The sequence below is a fragment of the Lepidothrix coronata genome, unplaced genomic scaffold (genome assembly GCF_001604755.1).
Source record: "Lepidothrix coronata isolate B3197 unplaced genomic scaffold, Lepidothrix_coronata-1.0 Scaffold69, whole genome shotgun sequence".
NCBI lineage: Eukaryota > Metazoa > Chordata > Aves > Passeriformes > Pipridae > Lepidothrix > Lepidothrix coronata.
Genome location: NW_016690249.1, coordinates 3039125 through 3058157, shown reverse-complemented (window position 1 = coordinate 3058157; position 19033 = coordinate 3039125). Strand labels below are relative to the sequence as shown.

The window sequence follows — 19033 nt, the reverse complement described above, 5'->3', positions numbered from 1 at the left end:
AGGTGGAAAAGCTAGATAGGCTAATCGGTGTCCTCCATCTCTAATGACTGCCTTTGCAGTGCTCCTTTTTCCCCCCCTTAAATGTTAGCATCATTGTCTGAGAGAACAAAATCATTTTCAGCCACAAAATGTTGCTGCTGTTCAGCTCTGATGACACCACTCCTTTCACTTCACACGCTTGTTCCATTGCCAGAAGGATTTGACAGCATCTCCCTATTTTTCAGTGCATCTTCAGGTTGCCCAAAGCAGCAGCAACAACTTGCAGCTCTGAGCCTCTCCATCATGTCTGCTTCAAAGGTTCAACAGGCTGTTAACCCACACAATGCACAAGAAAAATGCCTCTGATGATAGCTACCAGTCCTTTCTCTCAAGCACATCTAACATTTAGTTTTCCTAGAAAAATACAGGTATTTTATCTGAACCTGACTAGTCCTTTTGGAAGGTTTTAGCCTGCTCCAGAATTCCCTAAAGGAAAGGTGCTCACCATCTCCAGTGCTTCCCTCGGGTGCAATGAGTCTGCACTGGATTTTTCCTAATGATATCCCTGTCTACCTGCTCCAGGCCAGCTGTTTCCAAACCAGATCTGTGTCACAGAGACAATACTCGCCTAACTGGAAGGAATTTTAATCTCTGGACAACTGTTAGTGGCTCTAAAAGCAACTCTCACCTTCAACAAGGAGTTAATGTACTTATTTTGAATGAAACAAACTGCAAAGGACCAATTCTTCTGTATGGAAATTCTGCCTAAGGCATAGGTTAGACCTCCTGCCACACGGGATGGCTTCCACTCATGATGGCTGCCTCTGGGCTTCCTGGGATCAGAGTGAATTCAGACTCTCGCAAATGAAACTACTCCAGGACAGGGTCCTGACTATGCAGGGGAAAAAAGGTAAAAACATGGATTTGTTTGAAAGGATCATGTATTAATAAATTCTCACATTTATGCATGTCAGAAATGTTATAAAGCCGTAAGCTCTATTTGAAATTATCATTTTGAACAGGATGCCAGCAGCAAAACCAGGACTGAATGCATTCCTACATTTCTACATCACAGCCTGTATTTGCAGTCCTCAGGGTAGGCACTACCTTGCACAAAGGAATATAGCAGGGAAATGCTCTGCACTCCTGAGCAGCACTTGATCCTAATTTGTTTTCCCCTTGCGTTCTTTGGTATTCTGAGATGGATTCTAGAATAGAAAGGTACAATTTTTCTTGCTTTTAGTTTAGGCATCTAGTCTGTGTGTAAGTCTAGCTTTATGCTCCATATCGCCTGTGGAGTTAATGGCGAGAACTAGCCCCTTTTGAGGGGTGAAATACACCTAGAAGAGCTGTTGGGACTAGCTAGCTTGTGTTCAGCACCTGCTCATCTTTCTCCATTGCTTGTGGAAAGAGCTTAGAGAGGATCTCAGCCTTAAACACTGACACTTCAATGCTTCAGTTAGGAGAGATGGATCCTACCTAGGCATCCTTTAAGTTTTAAGGGTAGGAAAAAGAAGCATGAACAACATTCAAATCAGGCGGACTCATCCTCTCCTTGGCCTTTTGGCCAAACAATGCTGACTACATATCCCTATTTTGTAGAAACCACGAAGAAAAATTCCATGCTAAGCTGGGAGAAAAGACAAAAAGCAGCAGCCTGTCTCAGCTCTTCCTTACAGCATTTGCCACTCTGAATTTACAATCATTTGAGGCCTTACCTGTCCAAGGGACACTTTCAGAAAAGCTTCCAATGTCTAACACTGTCTCCAGTCTACTAGCAATGTTCCCCTTTACAGATACTAATATAAATAAAATCAATGTTTTGCCACTTTTTATTTCTGATTTAGAGATCCCAAAAAATTCTCCTGTGTTTGAGATTTCTCAGTTTTCTGCACAGGCAGTTGCTGTGTTGTTCCTAACTTCCTTTGTGGAGTTCTGCAAAAATTGTCCATAGCCACCCCAGGATCCATGAGCACAGCTTGGCATCCTCTGTTCTGTGCTTGCCACATGAAGCACTGTCAAATTGAGTCCCACACAGCCTACGTGAAGTTGGCACAGCAGCAGCAGCCAGTGCTGCTCATATCACTAGGGCTAAAATACTGTGAGTGAAATACTGTTTATCCTCCTTCGGCATACACAGGTTTGATGAGTGTGAGCCTATCATAAAAGATTTTTGCCCATTGGGTAAATGACCTTCTTCTAATTGTCTGCTAATTGTCAAACAGCTAACCCCACTTTTTACCAAAATTCTTTCTCCAGAGAAAACTCAGCTAAGAGTTTCATAAATCCTTTTCCCTCATCCTTTTTAATTTTAAAAATCGTTCCAAGTATAATTGGTAGCTATCACCTAAGGGGACATTCCGTTTGAGTTAATCAGCTCCTGCAAGTTTATCTGTGATGTATTTGAAAATGCCTTAGCCAGCATCTGGCTTTCTGTCTTAATTAGTAACTTCCGGCCTAAAATTGTCACATACCATAGGCATTTGTACTGACCTCTCAAATTAAGATCATCCACAAAATTAAAAGAGGAAGAAGCCTATTTGGTCACTTACTATATCCTTCAAAATGTATTTATTATTCATGGTGTGTGGCAGGGAATAGAAGTGTAGGGTATGATTGAGAACACTGCAGATAATTCGACTTTGAAATGTAAATACGATTAATGAGTATACCTGTCTTCCCCCAGGATCTGTCCTTGCCTGCTTCATCATTCTGACTTCTTTCTCTCTTTTCTTCGATAGGGCTCCTGATTTTCTTCCTTCTTACTCAAGACTGAAACATTTTGCAGAAGAATTCCAAGAAAAGCACAGAAAATATTCCATAGATTTCTCGAAACACACACTTTACTAACATGCCTTTCAGATTTCATTGTGACCAGGAGTGTTTTAAGAGTTGCCTTGATAATTTGGCACAACAAATCATTTGACATGAACATACTATCACAAGTTTAAAAAAGAACACCAGCTTGCTTGCACTGAAAGCCAACATTGGCAACATTTAGCTACAGTGAAACTGTGCCATTCACTGGCTGTCACAGATTGCCAACTAAAAGCCTCACATTTAAAACATCAAAGTAAATTGTCCCGAGTAAAACCAAGAAAAATCATTTGGGGAAACACTGGGTCAACCAAGAGAGGGAGCAAGACAGTAGGTCTCCAGCTCTCAGTCTTCTACTACCCCCTAACCAAAATTTGCTCTTTTTAACTGTATATAGTGGCTTGAAAAGAGGTCAAAAACACCCAAAAAAGACCAACACTATTCCATGTCTTGGGACAGGACTGGAGATCAGCTCCAAGAAGGTGCCAGGACAGAGCTGGTGGCTGCTAGGATAAACACAGATGGACCAGTGGTGAAGTTAAGTTCTTGTATTATCTGCTGCCTCCCTCCCGTTTCAGAGATGCCAAACCCATCTCCGCTGAAACACCACCTGACACTCAAATGATTGGGACAATATCCACTAACTCCAGGACTGCTGAAACAGACTATACAATATCTTCCAGAAATTGAGCACACACACTGTACACCATTGCAGAAGAGAATCTGTTATAGGAATGTTTAACTATTAATAGGATCAATTTTTAGACAAGCAAAGCATCCACCACTTTAAAAAGAAAAAAACGCAACCAAAACCAACCAAACAAAACAAAAAACCAAAACAAAACCAACCACCCAAATAAAAAACAACCTGGGGTAGGCGCCAGTTGTTGTAGTTAATTTGGACAGAAAACAATTTCAGTTTTGGTAACAGAGAAAATTCTGAGTCAGTTGCTCAGTGTGTTGAAGTTAATGGCAAACTATTTTAATCTTGGTCATTTTTTGATATACAACTAATTCCTGACATGCAACTTGCATGATATATTATTCATTAACCTTCTCTCAACAAGAGAGGTTAATTTCTTTTGCATGCTTACACATTCACATTCCTTCCCTCCTTAGGGAATGTAATGATCAAGAGAAGTATTTTGGCCTTCAAGAACTAGAAACACATTTGATTGTCACCAACTTTCATTCAGCAGACTGCTACTCTGGGGTTTGGTTGAAACAAATTCATACAGCATTAATTGTTCATGCATGAAAAAAAAATGTTAAGCAAAAGGACTAAAGGCTGATCAAGCATACCATATATCTTTCCAACAAGACAAATTACAGCTATTACTTTATATCAATTAGCTGTAATAATCTTGAATACCCTGCACTGGAAAGAAAATCTGAGATATTGAGCTCTTATCTACCTTACTTTCTACCTTGTGATAATCAGGGTACTTCGTTGGTAGAGAAGGGGATATTCCTCATGCCAGCTTTGTTCATATGAATTTATTCAACAAAATACATTTTTAAAATCAGTCTTCCAATCAGATAATATGTTTATTGTGATTAATTCTCAAGGAGAGTTGTTTATCATGGATGTCTAAAAATAATACAATTTTAAAAATAATGTTCCTCACAGGAGTTAACGCTTGGACTTCAGAAACGGAGAATAAAGTGTGAATGCACCATTTGTCCTTTGCAGAGCCAATCTTCACAGAGCAGAGAAAGTTTCACCAGAAGTTACTGCTTTTAGTTTCTTGATCAATTTTTTAAAATCAGTTTCACCACTGGCTTTCTGTGCTAGCACAAAGGCGACCTCTCTGCAACCTCTTAGACTTGTTCAGTGCTTAAGTCCCACCCAGGAGGGAGCAACTTGGAGTTTTCATTTTGAACTAGCAGGAGGTGTTGCTGGATGAAAGCAAGGGTAATCCCCTCAGCATGCAATTCAGAAACAATTCTAAGCAGGTCTCAAAAGATGAAATCAGCTGAAGAAACGGATCATCTAGAGGTTGGTCCTGTGCTATTCAGTGTTTAAAAGTCTATCCGCACTGCTGCTCCCACTTGATCTGTGAAGGTGTGCGGCACTCAGTGTAGGTCCAGCACAGAACTGTCACTGGGCTCTGTGTGTGTGGGCTCAGTTGGATTAGATGATCTTAGACGTCTTTTCAAACCTAAATGATTCTCTGATTCTGCTTTAGGCTGCAGAGACAGCTGTGCCCATCCCAGGAGACCCTTGCTTGCCAGCCTAAAGTTCTGTATTTTTGGTAAAAAGGTTTTTGGTAAAAGGGAGTACCACAAGGGGAAAAAAAGGCAGAGGACTCCTTATTTCTGACAGCCCCCTGCTCATTCATTCCCATCAGTGCCATTTGCCAGTGCACAGCACAAGGGTGGAGGAGGTTACTGGCCCTTGCTTCCTCCAGCACAGCCCAGGACCTCAGTTCTCAATCATACTGCCTCTAAGGCAGCTACCCAGGAGGGAGGTGAAGCAGCATCCAAGGCAGTTAGCCTCTAAAATGTTCCCAAAAAGCACTGATCATTATCACAGAATCTCTCACGGTGGAAGTGACCCCTAAGGATCATCAAATTCAATTCCCTGCTCCTCACAGGACTAACTAAAACTAAACATATGATGAAAAGCATCATCCAGACACTCCTTGAACTCTGACAGGCTTGGGAGCATGACCACTTCCCAGGGAGCCTGTGATGGATACTAAGGCAAAATTTCCTGAAAAATTACTAGGCAGGAAAGACATGTGCAGAGTTTTATGAGATACCATGCCCATGTGTTTAAATTTGTGTTCTAGACTGTGGAAGACAAAGAGGCAGGAGTAGGATCACCAGCGGAAAATGCTGGCTCTCAGGAATAGTAACAGCTATTTTCTCTCTCTGAAAACTCTGGTCATTATCCTTTTTCCATCCTTGGGTACTCTTGATTTATTCCAGTTAGAACAGGATAAAAATGAAACTTCAATAGGAGGCAGCAAGAACACCTAGAGAGAGATTCATGTTGGGGTTTCCCTGAACAAAGCTGCTGAGGCCTTTTGAAACAAGAAGTTGCTCCTCTGTGTCTCTCCCCTGACAAACAAACCTACAGTCCAGCTCCTGCCTCCCCACCCTCCACAGCTACAGCCCCTGCGCATTTCAACTGTATTTCACAACCCCCTACATACATTCCTCTTCTCCCACATTAGCTTTTGGGGTTGGTTTTAGCAGGGAAGCATTTCATTATCTTTTGGACTCACTTTTGCTTCAGCACATGTTGTACTCGTACAAGTAGGGAAATTGTAAAGGTTGTTCAGCTTTTAAAAATTAGTAGTAAGACAAGGCTCCTGTAAGAGTGGGGCAGTTGGTACATGCAATAATTATGCTCCATCCACCTTTGTGGCCTTCTCTGTAATGGATTCAAGTAGTCATTGCCACTAGCACTGACTGATGTTTTTCCAGCATCTCTGACAGTCAAAACACTCAGCTACCAGTGCTGGGATTTGGGTGAAGAGCATATGGAAGAAAAAATTCTATCTTCCACTTCTTCATGAGAACAGTTGAGCATGAAGCAGGCCAGCACAGTTTGAACCCAAAGGCAAGCTGTGCATTAACACCACACATTGAATGGTCAAATTCCGAAGAACAGCAGCAACACTGCCTCTTTTGGGATTAATGCTGCCTTTTGTACATTTTAAAGGGGATGACAGAGTTACTAATAACTAGTGAGATTTTTTTATGAATTGCCAGTGGGGAGGCCCTAGCTTCCAAAACAACTGCCATTATGTGTAACTACCTCTAACAAAAAAAGCCTCAAATACTAAACCCTTTCCTGGAGAAAAAGAGGAGGGGGAAGGGAACAGGAAATAGTATTTAATTCACTTTAGCTTTAAATATTATCTAGTAATAGCCTAAATTAGCACAGTGAAGTAATAAAGGTCATGAATTCAGTAATTTTTAGGTTACCATAGTATATAAACATCTGAAAGATTTGCAGACAGGTGTTGTCGGCTTTCTAGTATTATTATTACTATTTTGGGAGGTTGGGTTTTTTTTCCTTTTTCTTGTTGCTTGTATTTGTTTGGATTTTTTAAACTTCAGTGTCTCCCTTAAGTCTCAGAGCATGTGTGGGATATCCTACCTTTCTGAAAGATGTCTGTGTCAAAGCAAAGAATATCACAGACAGTATAAAACACCAATTCAGCATTTCATCTGTTCATATTTTCTACAATTTATTTTTGCCACTTTAAAAATGTCACATATCAATTTAAGAGGTGAAAAAATATTTGTTAAAAGCCAAAACTTTATCCTTTGCTAAAAATTAGCTAAAGGAATAACCTTTACCTGAACAGCATTATGTATTTTGAGGTGAAAGTATCAGACAGCAAGTGGACTTGCTTTATATAGGTATAATTCTTCTAAACAAGATGTTCCCTGTGGTCAACACGATTTACAAGCAACAAAAAAGTTTGTTCATCCACAAATTCAACACAACTGCTTACAAAGAAAAAAATGTCAGAAAAAATTGTGTGAGCGCACCACAGAAAACAATGTGGCTAAGAAAAAAAAAAAAAGCCAGACAAACAGTAAGATGTATAGATCAGCAGGCAGGAAATACATGTTCAAGCTGGAACTTACCACAACATGGAAAAAGCATTTTTTTTATTACAGCCCTGCCCATCTGTGATTAACAAACAAAAACCAAGCACGCGGCATCTGTGTTCTCTCTTCTTAATGTCAGCTTACATATACTGCAAAGCAACTATGATCTTATGCATCTTCCAAGGCAATGTGTTGTCTTTCTGAAAGGCCAATGTATTTGGTATGTATCTAAAGATGGATTTGTGGCTGTCGAACACTCCATCTGGTTTCTAAAGCTGAGCAAACACTGCTTTATTAAACAGTAAAATAAAAATATTTGACTTAGAACTAGACCCACATGTAATCAAGCCCCAACAAGTAGGCATTTGCTACATTATTGGTATCTTGACGCAACGTTCTGTGTACAACTTCGGGTATCAGTTAGAACATCATGTCATCTAGTCCGTCCTCCATGAACTTCTTGTAAATTGCCATAAACTTTGCAACAAATGCTTCCAGATGATAAATGGCTTTGCTGCCCAGTTGCAGGCGGTGTTCATAGAAGGCTGCCATCTGTGCAACTTCTCCTTTCAGTTGTCCATCACAGTTATTTAGAAGTTCCGTCAGGAGGCCCTAAAATGGGAAAAAAGGAAAAAACAGGACAGTATTTGAAAAATCAGATATTTTTTGTTAAGAGGATAACCTTCTTTCTCTGAAAATAGCCAAGCTATGACAATAGTTCACTCATTAATCCAACACCAGAAACATTCAAGAATAATTTACTGGAACTATTTATGCCTTAATAAAGAAAATAAATTAATCTCATCTCCAAATACTGTAACCTCTACTGCATGGAGGCACATGGCCCTGGGGAGAATTCCTACCAAGATAGCAAGTGTATTAAAACCATTTACTTCTATCTTGCCAGCATCGAGCACAAAGAGAAACAGCATTTATAAAAAAAAAAGCAAGGAAAGGGCTTATTTAGAATTTAAGTATATCTGTTTATATTTACGTACATATTTATGTGCAGACACAATACAACTTGACCACAATACTTTAGTCATTACAAAACCCCCAAACGCATTATTTTAGATCACAGACAGCAATAAAATCATTGCAAATCCATGGGTACTAAAACAGTCAGGATTAAGTGAGAAGTATCTCTAGATCATTTCAAGTTTATGAAAATGGAGAGGGTAGAGAATATGCACCTTTTGCCTCCCCAACATAGCAATGCAGGATGCACTAACCTACCATAAGAAATGAAGGTTACAAAAACATCTAACTACCAAAAATGTCAGAAAACAGAAATCAGTTAGTGTGAAAAAAAAATTATATCTGAAGGCAGAGTCCACCTAGGTTAAGCTGCAAACATTATCTTTAATCTTTGTTCTGCTCTAGATGTCTTCAGCATCCTTTCATCATGCTAAAAATAAGAACATACATGTCCCACTTGCTTTTTTCCTCTCAAGATGACTTCTGTCTTTGAAAAGGCCTGCTGCTCTAGCATCCTTCAGCACATCTCTCCACTAGGACATAGCAAATACTGAATTTTTAACAACAAAACTTTTATAAAAAAAATCGTATTTGATTTGATATGAAAACATATCATAGCCTACACAATCATATAGTCATTAAGTTTGTAAAATAGGACCAAGATGATCAAGTACAACCTTTGATCAAATACCATCAGGCCTACCAATCCATATCACAAAGTGCCAAGTGTACTAGTTTTTTGAACACCTCCACGGATGGTGATTCATGTCTATTTGGAAAGGACACAGCTTTCCATGAATATTCGAATAATTTGTGATGTTTCGGTGTTGTTTTGTTTTTTTTAACTCTAGTTGGGACTGTCATAGCATTAATATTTACAACACAATAAGAGCTGGACAGCTGAATTACCTTCATTATAATCTCAGGAGGAATGCAATGTGTCAAGAGTTCATAAAGCCGTCCACGGACCTCTAAAAGCCTGTGGGAAAGACACCACAAAATATGAGAAGTATGACCCCAACGCATTCTAATGTATTTTCACTATTTGTGAAATATGTTTCAGGAAAAAGTCAACCAAGCAAAGTTTCTTTTCTGCTTTTGGCTTTGCATGTTATTTTAAACCCAAAAGCATTGCACAAGTCCATTTCAATTCAATGCTGCATATCACCTTTTACTCAAAAGACAAGTTACATATACTCTAGTTACAATGGTCTGAGTTAATCTAGAAGCTACAAGGCTATTAGAATTTGTCTCAGGCTTGTGTTCCTTTAATTCCTCTTCATATCTAAGTTATTATTCATGCTTAAGATTACTGAAGAGACACAAACAAAATTGATTAGCACCACAGGATTCCTTTATGCTGTTTTTCTGTTTCCTTGTTTATAAAAAGGAGTAAGATTATTAGGTGGCCAAAGTGACACAGTTACCAATGCTCAGCTTTTGGTATCAGGAGGTCAGACACTACAAGCATTTAAATTAAGTGACATTTCATGCCCCCCACAAAAAAAAAGGCAGAAAACACAACATGCAACTAAGCCTATGCTCACTTTTGATTACTAAGCTTCAATAGGGAAAATCAATAGCTTTTCGTTTCCTGATACTCATTCAGTGTCCTCTGGCAATTTTAAAGCTCACTTCCTCTGGCTGCAAAGTACCACCTCCAGTAGAATTAAAAGAAAATTACACATAACTAAAGATAACACATTTTTTAAATTCAACTTTTTTTTTTTCTTTTTTAGGTTCCAGAACACACCAAAAACATAATTTATAACTCTAAACAAGTCCATTCATCTACCTTTGTGGTGTCTGTTGACCAACAATGGCATTCGCAGTTTCTCTCAAGTAAACTTCCCAGTCCATCTCAGGAATGTCTTGATCAGCAGTAAAAGGATACCTACACAGTAATAAATTTTTTAAAAATTAATATCAGAGCAAATTGTCACCTATTCTAGCATGGCCTTAGAAGTAAGGTAATTCATGTGTCTGACAGCATAATTTACATTAATTTTTGTGGTGACTTACTGTTGTACTCTGCAGCACTCACACATAAGTAGTGCTTTCCTAAGATTCCTGCCAGATTTCTCTGCAATCCTTTGAGCTAGTTCCTGAGGAAGAGTCAGGCCTTCTTTCTTACACACACTGGACAAGACATGGCAGATCTAGATGGATGGAAAACAGATATCAGGGAGTACAACACTTAGCAAACTGTTCAGCAACTACATATTCTCCTGTTAGAAAGATTCCTGGACCAGAGATGGACCAGTCTTTCATAAGCCATGCTTGACAAGTCACTCACCACAAAGAAAAGCTAGGTCACTATGTGAAAGTAAAATATCTCGTAAGTCCACAGCAAGAACTTATCTAGTAGGATTTTTAAATAATTTATATTTGCTTCTATTTTAACATACATCTTCAATGCTGGGAGCAGGCACTCGTATAGCCAGGCATCTGCTTTGAATAGGTCCTATAATTTTTGACATGGAGTTGCAGCACAGGATCAACCTGCATGTCGCCATGTATTTCTCCATTGTTCTTCGCAAAGCATGCTGAGCATCTTTAGTGAGTTTGTCAACTTCTGTTAACAGCACCACTGGAAAAAGGATTAAAAATAGTGGGGTTTTGTATTAATATCAAATCTTTCTAAGAAAACAAATACTTTTGACACACAAGTGATAATACAAGAATAAATGATAATATGCAGAAGAAGGCAGTATGATCACACAGGCAGGAAAATAAAGATTAAGATAACCCACGTGCCTTTTTTAACTGTACAATCTGCTCCCTCACATACTATATTCACGTCCTGGAATGGCAATTTCTTCAGAGCAGGGCCTGCAATGCTTCAGTGCCAAGAAATAATCCAGATAGGTGTAGCAGCTTTCACCCTGATAACTAGTACAGTAACTTCTTATAGGAGTTTTGAAGTGAGAAATGGAGGAGAAGTTATGGTATAAGGATATATCAAAAAGCAAAAATTACTTGAAGACTCGCCTCAATACATTTTATATCTAAAAGCCAATGTCTTAGCCTGACAAAGGAATAGTAAAAAGCTGTCTTATTATTGTAGCTGCAGCACCTTTCCATGGTCTTTTAAAGAAAAAAAGAAAAATGTATTTAAAAAATGCTTCCCAACCATCAGGAGACACCTAATACAAAGCAGCCAACCTAACCAGCTATCTTCTGCAGGTTCCTCCATAGGCAACTGATAGATGGCTCATTTCAATACTCTAAACTGTCCAGAGCCTGGAGGAACAAGTCACCCCAGTATTCTTCTTCCACTTCTGGTTATACACACAGCCTAGCAATATCAGACAGCTTACAAGATACTCTGAGGGATATAGTATAACTGCAGCTATAAGGATATATACATCAATAACTGGTAGAGACAATCAGTGCCTAGCAGCTCAGGTGAAACTACTTTCTGAGAACAGCAAGACAGAACAGCAGGAAAATGTGACAAAGTACTAAATCCATGAACATTTTCAGCTAATTTCTGCTCTACTATCTATCAAGATTTCCTCTCTCCTAAAATCCCATTATATAGTTCTGATTTTGCTTTCAAGTTAGTCATTGGAGGAAAAACAAGCATCTTGGAAAATTCAATGAAAGTCTCTTAGTTTTCTTACCAAGTGTCCCTCTGTACACTATGGATAAAAATCTTCTAAATGGGAATAGGTTTGTTTTTACCTGCATAATGCACGAAGGTACACACATGAAACAATGAGATAAAATTTCTGAAAAAAATCCCAAGTCTCAAAAGCCCTTCACTGGTTTTAACTGTTCTACTCACCTTTAAAATCTCGCTGAGTACTTGTCTCAAGCTGTTGGGACTGTGCTACTGTCTTCAAGAGTTCCTGAATTACTACACGGTCATTGTTTCCCGCATCACTGTAACAGGAGTTTGAATAAATCTTGTTTTAAAACAACTTTATATTGCATATAAAATATATCCCCCTAACCAACCCCCTGATCAACTGACTCAACAACAAAATTCAGAAGCTGCTAGGGTTAGAATTAAGCTCAACACACATACTTTGTTGAAAGTTACCCTCCCAGTAATAAGAACAACCCAAAGCTTATGCAGGCACAGCTGGATTAGTAGCGCTGTATTGAAGTGAAGTGAAACCATTGTCAAATTAACTCATAAAATAGAACTTATTCTTCTGGGATAAGAAATCTAAACTTTTGTTACCTATAACCTGGACAAAGACAGACAATATGAACACTTTCACTCATTATGGAAAGAACAATTAAGTCTAACAACATAATAGGATGCCTGACTCAATGGACTTAAAAGCAGGGATTTTTGTTCCCCACCAAAAACTAGATGTCATGCCACGAACAACCTAAATTCTTAATGCACACTTGAATGGCAGACTGAAGTTACAAGGTACTAGTAAAATACTGATACTGAGATACTATTACAGCATTAGGTTTGCTTTTTTCTCTAGGAAGGCAGTAAAACATGGGGAAATTCCTCTTGCCCCTTCACTATCCACTACAGTAGCATTGCACAGCTTTCTCAGTCCCCACGTTCTAGTAGCTCAGCTAGCTTGACTCAGATTTGACAACCAGAGGGGACTACTGACTTGCAAGGTGGATCACCAAAAATGCAAAGAAAAAGGGGAAAAAAACACTGCCTATTTAGCATCCCAGACAATTGCCTTCACAGAAGCAGCAGTAGCTCTGTGAAGCAAATGAAAAGACATTTGTCTGCACTGTTCTCTTCACCACTGAACCAGACCTTCTCCATTATTGCCAAGGAGAAGGCAGCAGAACAGAGAAAGGCGTATATGCTCAACAATTCACAAAATGCTCCATGGGCTACACTGACTTGGACTGCAGAGCTCTGTCCTTCAGCAAGGCAGCAGATCTTTGCGTTTGTATTTGTGCTGTAATCAAAATGAAACAAGCCTTCTACTACAGTTCTACTTATGAGCTATGCCAGCTGTTAGAAATGGAAAGTGATTAAAATAGTGTTCTAATATATAAATTATTTTCTGCAGCAACAGAGAACCCAGAGATATAATTTCAAGGCAAAAGATTATCCTTGGTATCATGTGACCTCATCAAACATTCTAGGAAAACAATAAACAAAGGCAGCTACCAGACAAGCATTTGATTTTTATTGCTCCTTATTCTTTAAGGATGCACTAATTCTGGGGCCTCTGGTGGTCTAGTGGTTAGGGTGCAGGACTCTCACCGCTGCGACCCGGGTTCGATTTCCAGCCCCCCGGGCAGATGGAGCTCGTCAGCCCTGTGAGGCAATCCATCTAAGAGAAGGTCACTCTAAACAAACCTACATCCTGGGGACCTCACTGCCACTGTCCAAGCTTGCTCGGCCCCGGCAGATGAACCTCAGGATTAAAGGGTGGGCTCAGTTCAGCGCACGCTGTGTCTCACCTAAAAAATCCACTGCGCAGGCTCGAAGGGTTAATGACCTTTCCCAAATCTTCGCTCACGAAGACTGGCCATTATTATAATTCAGTAGAACCCATTTTAAAGCATCTACCCAAGCTAGTCAAGTGACCAGAAGACAACACTTTGGAATTCAGACAACATCCTCCTTTTGAAGGAAGAACATTTCTGTTAAATATTACATTTCCATCTAATGTTAACTAAATTTAAGTTTCATAACACAGTCAGTATCTGCAGCATCCTTCCCAGAAATTCATTTCCTTTCCCTATTAGCCATTTATCACATTCCATGTTACTCAAGATGCACAACATCATTTCACTGTATTATAACTCAGTCAAATTTCACAGGCGATAGTACAGCACAGGCAGGTTTACTGTCTGGTCAGACAAAAACATGACAATTGCTTGATACTTAAAGCCTATGAATCAATATATTGAGTCTTAATCAAAACTCAGCACTACTACTATGTACAACAACTACTACTACTATGTACAACAACTACTACNACTACTACTATGTACAACAACTACTACTACTATGTACAACAACTACTACACTAATTCTACACTTTCAGGATTTTTGTATTTAAGGTGAAATACGATTATTTTATATGAGACTAGCTTAGTTGGTTAGAGCACGGTGCTAATAACACCAAGGTTGTGGGTTCAATCCCCACATGAGCCATTCACTTAAGAGTTGGACTCGATGATCCCTTGGGTCCTTTCCAATTCAGAATATTCTGTGAAATCTATGTTTCAAGCTCTAAGTACTTTCTGCAGTGTAACAGAAGTAGTATTAGTAGTATCAGTTTATCAGAGCAGAAGACTTAATGGTGACACATTTTATACCATCAAAATGACATATTCAGTTAACTACCAATAAAACTCTCAGCTTTTATTGATAAACTATTAATTATTTGTGTCTGGTTTAGAACACCAGCAGATATTCACTAATCAATACACAGATTAGCTGCAGAACAAGATTTTTAAGGGGATCTGGCACATGAGAATAGCTTCTAAAATGCAAAGCAGCATGAGCAAAGGTTTAAGCAGTAAGCACAAAGTTACTTCGGGGTACACATTATCTCACAAGTGCAACACAGACAACAAAGCCAACATAACCAAGGTCTCCCAGTGCACAATGACATTCACTCTTATGGGACTTAAAGCAATGTTATAGGTTTCAGGCAAATACAAGTATTTACTTTGGGTCAATGAACTTATCAATCAGTGAACTATTACAATTTCACAACTGCCAAAGAAGACATATAGTACCACATTATAGCTTCTGTTGTTTAAATCAACATCTGACCTCACTCAAGACAGGATTCACAGTATTTTTTGGTGGTGTTCTTTCTTGTACTTTAAACGCTTTATTTGAATAGTTACCGGGCAAATCTTGCTTACTTTTGAATTCTTTTAGTTTTGTACTTGTAAGAGAACTAACAGTATGGAGGTGTTAGTTCCAATAAAACTTCTCAATATCAACCGAAATGGTTAAGTCTGTGAATCCAGAATTGCTTCTGTTACCCAGTCCTCAACAAGAGCATGCTTACGAGGTTAGTTAAGCAGAACATTAGCATCTTTAGTATGCAGCAATCCCAATTTCTGTTCATTTAGAGTTATTCAATTAAAAATCCTCTCCCTGTTCTCATTTGCAGATCAAACCCATAAACCATTATCTAATTTGCTCAGGCAACAGACTGGGCAATCAGTCCCTCATATGTCCAGGCTGAAACCACCTACAACATGACCATTAGCTTACCTTGGAAGTGAGGCATTTTTACTGTACACTTACCTTGGGTTAACTTCAAGGTGATAATTACTTGCAATGGTGCTAATTTCAATCTTCTTTTTAGAAGGTGCCTATATAGAAAGTAAGCATGTTAAGTTTCAGGAAGTGTTCTAAAAATCTATCTTACAGACTACAACAGGCAAACCAAGAGTCTCAGAGATCAAAGAACTGCTGAGACACTGGACTTGCATATCTCCTATGCCTCCAACCCCACCTCCAAAGGAAAAAAGGAGTACTGACATATCATCCACCTGTAAAATAGCAGCAATGATTATTATAGCAACACCTGCTATGTATTACTGCATACTCCAGTTACTCCAGAGTTTTGTAAAAGAAGGATCATTACTGGCATCAGTTGTTCAAAATAAGTGACACACTGCCCATCCAAAGAAAAGTTCTGGAGGCAAAATTGCTGGACAAGTCCGAAGTGGCTATTAACTTCTCCTGCCAAAGAATTTCAAGTCTCTACTTTGTTTGAAGAAAACATTACTATTTATAGCAGCACCGAATTTGGGTCCGAACAGTTAAATATATTCTACATTTCTATCATCCAGTTTAAATATATTATTTATTCCACCACTGAGAATTAAAAAGAAAACATTAAATAACCTATTTATCAATGAAGCCTGATAATCCCTTGCTGGTTAAGCCTCCTACAGCAAGGATTTTTAATAGGTAATATATAAATGCCTAAGATCAGGGCAGATAAAATTTAAATTGATTTTTTTTTTGCTAATGCTGAAATTGCCACTACGAGAATGAGAAAACAAGGTAAAAGTTGCATATATGCAAAGAGCAGTGCTAAGAATTTAAAAAATAACCCTTATTTCTACAGACAAATTAAATTCTATACATTTAATTCAGAACTAGTCTGTCATGACAGATGCTACTGTCCAAACCAACCTGTAGACAACACATTAAAACCTCTACCCCAAACAAAATAACACACAAGAACAGCCAGCCAGGCACAGAAAACAGAGAACCCCACAGCCTGAAGACCTAAGGAACAAGAACATTTAGAAAACTACTTGTTCATATAACCAAACCAGTATGATTAATTACATAAAGAAGTTTGAATATACTGAGTGGGGAAAAAAATTAGTTTTAAAACTCAAAAAAATACAAAGGCTCACAACAGAAACCTGTCAGTATATCCATATTACTTCACAGCAGATGGGAGACTTATTTTTTTTACCGTTATACTCTGATGCTCAATCCTCAGTTTCTCCACTCCTGCACCATACAATTCCCTTAACAAGCACATTATTCTTGTCTTTTTTCCAGCTCCTGATGGTCCATACACCAACAGATGAGGAAAGTCACCACACTGAACCTGAACAAAAAGCAACAAGATTAATTAGTTATAACAGTATTTTCTTTAGAAAAGAGTATGCATTCTTCCATTCTCACCCAAGTTTATGTTAAATGACTCTTCCAGCTCCATGATAACATAGTACATAGACTTAAAATTGCTGAATCCCTTTCCTGCAGCAACATTTCCTATAGAACATGTGTAACTTTTTTCACTTCAAACACTTCATCCCACAAAAAATTACCCCAAACAAACCAACAAACAACAAACCCCTCAAAAAACCCATCCCAGCATTTACATGTTTTCCAGAATGACAGCTGCAATAAACACACGGTAAAAAGGCTTTAAAGAAAGATTAAAATAGACACACATACATTTATGAGAGAGAGAGAGAGAGAGAGAGAGAGAGAGAGAGAGGGAGAGAGAATTACTTCGGAGTTTCACTTGCAAGCTTTGAATACAGGCAAAGGAGTAACAGGTAGCCTGTGTTTAAATGAAGTCAGGCTGGAAGGTACCCCAGTGGTTCATCTGATTCAACCTCTCTGCTCAGGCAGGGCCATCCCAGCGCACATTGCATCCAGATGGTTCCTGGATATCTGCCGTGAGGGAGACTCCATAACCTTTCTGGACAGCCTGTTCCAGTGCGCGGTCCCCCGCACAGCAGAGAAGTTCTCCCCCATACTGAGGCAGAATCCCAGCTCCCGAGCGACCCTCCCTGCGGGCAGGAGAGGACCCGGAGGCCGCAGGGCCGCGAGTAGTTCCCGGTGGGAAGGCCACCGGAGCGCGGCGGCCCCGGGCGCCCATGCCTGCCTCACTGACCAGGTTGCGGAGCCGCGCCGCCTGCTCGCGGTGGAAGTCGAGGCGGCTGAGGGCACCGGGCCGGTGCTTGTCGGCCCACAGGCTCATGGCGCCACAAAAACCCGCGGCGGCGGAAAGCGCGCCCGCTACGGCGGCCGCCGAGGGACAAACCGCAGCCGTGGCGGCCCCGCCCCCGCGGCGCTACCAGCCCAGCCCAGGCCTGGCCGGGCGGGTGATCCCGGCGGCCCCGCTCGGTCCAAGCCGGCGCTGGGTTCCTCCCTCTCGAGCGACAGAGCGAGCCCTGGCAGCAGCCGGCACTGCGCTCCGCGAGGGCTTTACCGAAATAGCCCCCTACCAGTCACTGTGAAGGACATGAACTCTACACCCACTGCGAGAACAACCATACTGGCTCCCCGCCGGGGCACCGAGCCCTCCGACCCCCATTTGAAATCGGTCCTCTTACGGGGCGTTTCACTGAGTCACAGAATCAGTTTAGGTTGGAAAAGACTTCTGGGATCATCGAGTCCAACCTGTGACCGAACACCACCATGTCAACTAGACCACGGCACTGAGTGCCACATTCAGTCTTTCCTTGAACACCTCCGGGGAAAGTGACTACACCATCTCCCTGGGCAGCCCAGTCCAATGTCTCATCACTCTTTCTGTGAAGAAATTGTTACTGATGTCCAACCTAAACATCCCTTGGTGCAGCTTAAGGCTATAAAGAGAGATAGGGCTTATAATTAGGCTGTAATTTGGAATATGCATTCTCCAAAACCCCACAACATCTAAAAAAGCTTGTGTTTCTTTTTTGTTAGTTAGTGGAGACATCACTGTTATCTTATTAATAATGTCCATTGGGATCTGACAACACCCATCTTGCCATTTTATTCCTGAAAACTGGATCTCCTGTGCTGGTCCCTTTACCTTACTTTGTTTTATGGCAAAACTAGCTTTCAGAAGGATTCAGATTGTTTTCTTCCACTGCTCAAAAACTTCTGCCATGTTGCCCCACACAATTATATCACCAATATGTTGCAGGTGTTCCAGAGCTTCACCCTGTTCCAGTGCAGTCTGAATCAGTCCATGGCAGATGGTAGGGCTGTGTTTTCACCCCCGGGACAGTCAATTCTGTGGGCACTTTTCTGTGTCAGTGGAACATCTGGTCCTTCATCTTCGTGTTACCCTGGGTTTACTGCCTCATTATAAATCAATGGGTTGCCCATTGGCTATGTATTGCACAGTGAATTTGCAAGCTCCATCTATGTGTGTGGCTTTATATATATGCAGAATATGTATGCAGAGAATTACACAAAGCATATGTATGTAACGGAGAAACTCTCATTTTGTTTCTTTGTGTA

The 19033-nt window shown here is 40.0% G+C and overlaps 1 protein-coding gene across 1 annotated transcript; it reads right to left on the bottom strand.

The window, feature by feature from the left end:
* Window positions 1-6975: 6975 nt before the first annotated feature.
* RFC3 (replication factor C subunit 3) lies at window positions 6976-17822 on the bottom strand. Its single transcript, XM_017818656.1, has 9 exons — window positions 17694-17822; window positions 16758-16895; window positions 15566-15633; window positions 12140-12237; window positions 10758-10939; window positions 10372-10508; window positions 10145-10243; window positions 9259-9328; window positions 6976-7983 (listed from the first exon to the last, which is right to left on the bottom strand). Exons 1-9 carry the CDS (start codon window positions 17778-17780, stop codon window positions 7792-7794), a joined length of 1071 nt encoding a protein of 356 aa, XP_017674145.1. The 5' UTR covers window positions 17781-17822; the 3' UTR covers window positions 6976-7791.
* Between the last annotated feature and the right edge of the window lie 1211 nt (window positions 17823-19033).

What these genes read in the sequence shown, in the direction of transcription:
- RFC3 (XM_017818656.1), bottom strand. Translation starts at nt 17,780, where the DNA reads ATGAGCCTGTGGGCCGACAAGCACCGGCCCGGTGCCCTCAGCCGCCTC. An exon ending in CTGCTCCCAGCATTGAAGAT is followed by an intron (nt 10,509 to 10,757) that starts GTATGTTAAAAT and finishes CCATCCATCTAG; the next exon opens with ATCTGCCATGTCTTGTCCAG. An exon ending in CTCCTGAGATTATAATGAAG is followed by an intron (nt 7,984 to 9,258) that starts GTAATTCAGCTG and finishes TTCCCATTTTAG; the next exon opens with GGCCTCCTGACGGAACTTCT.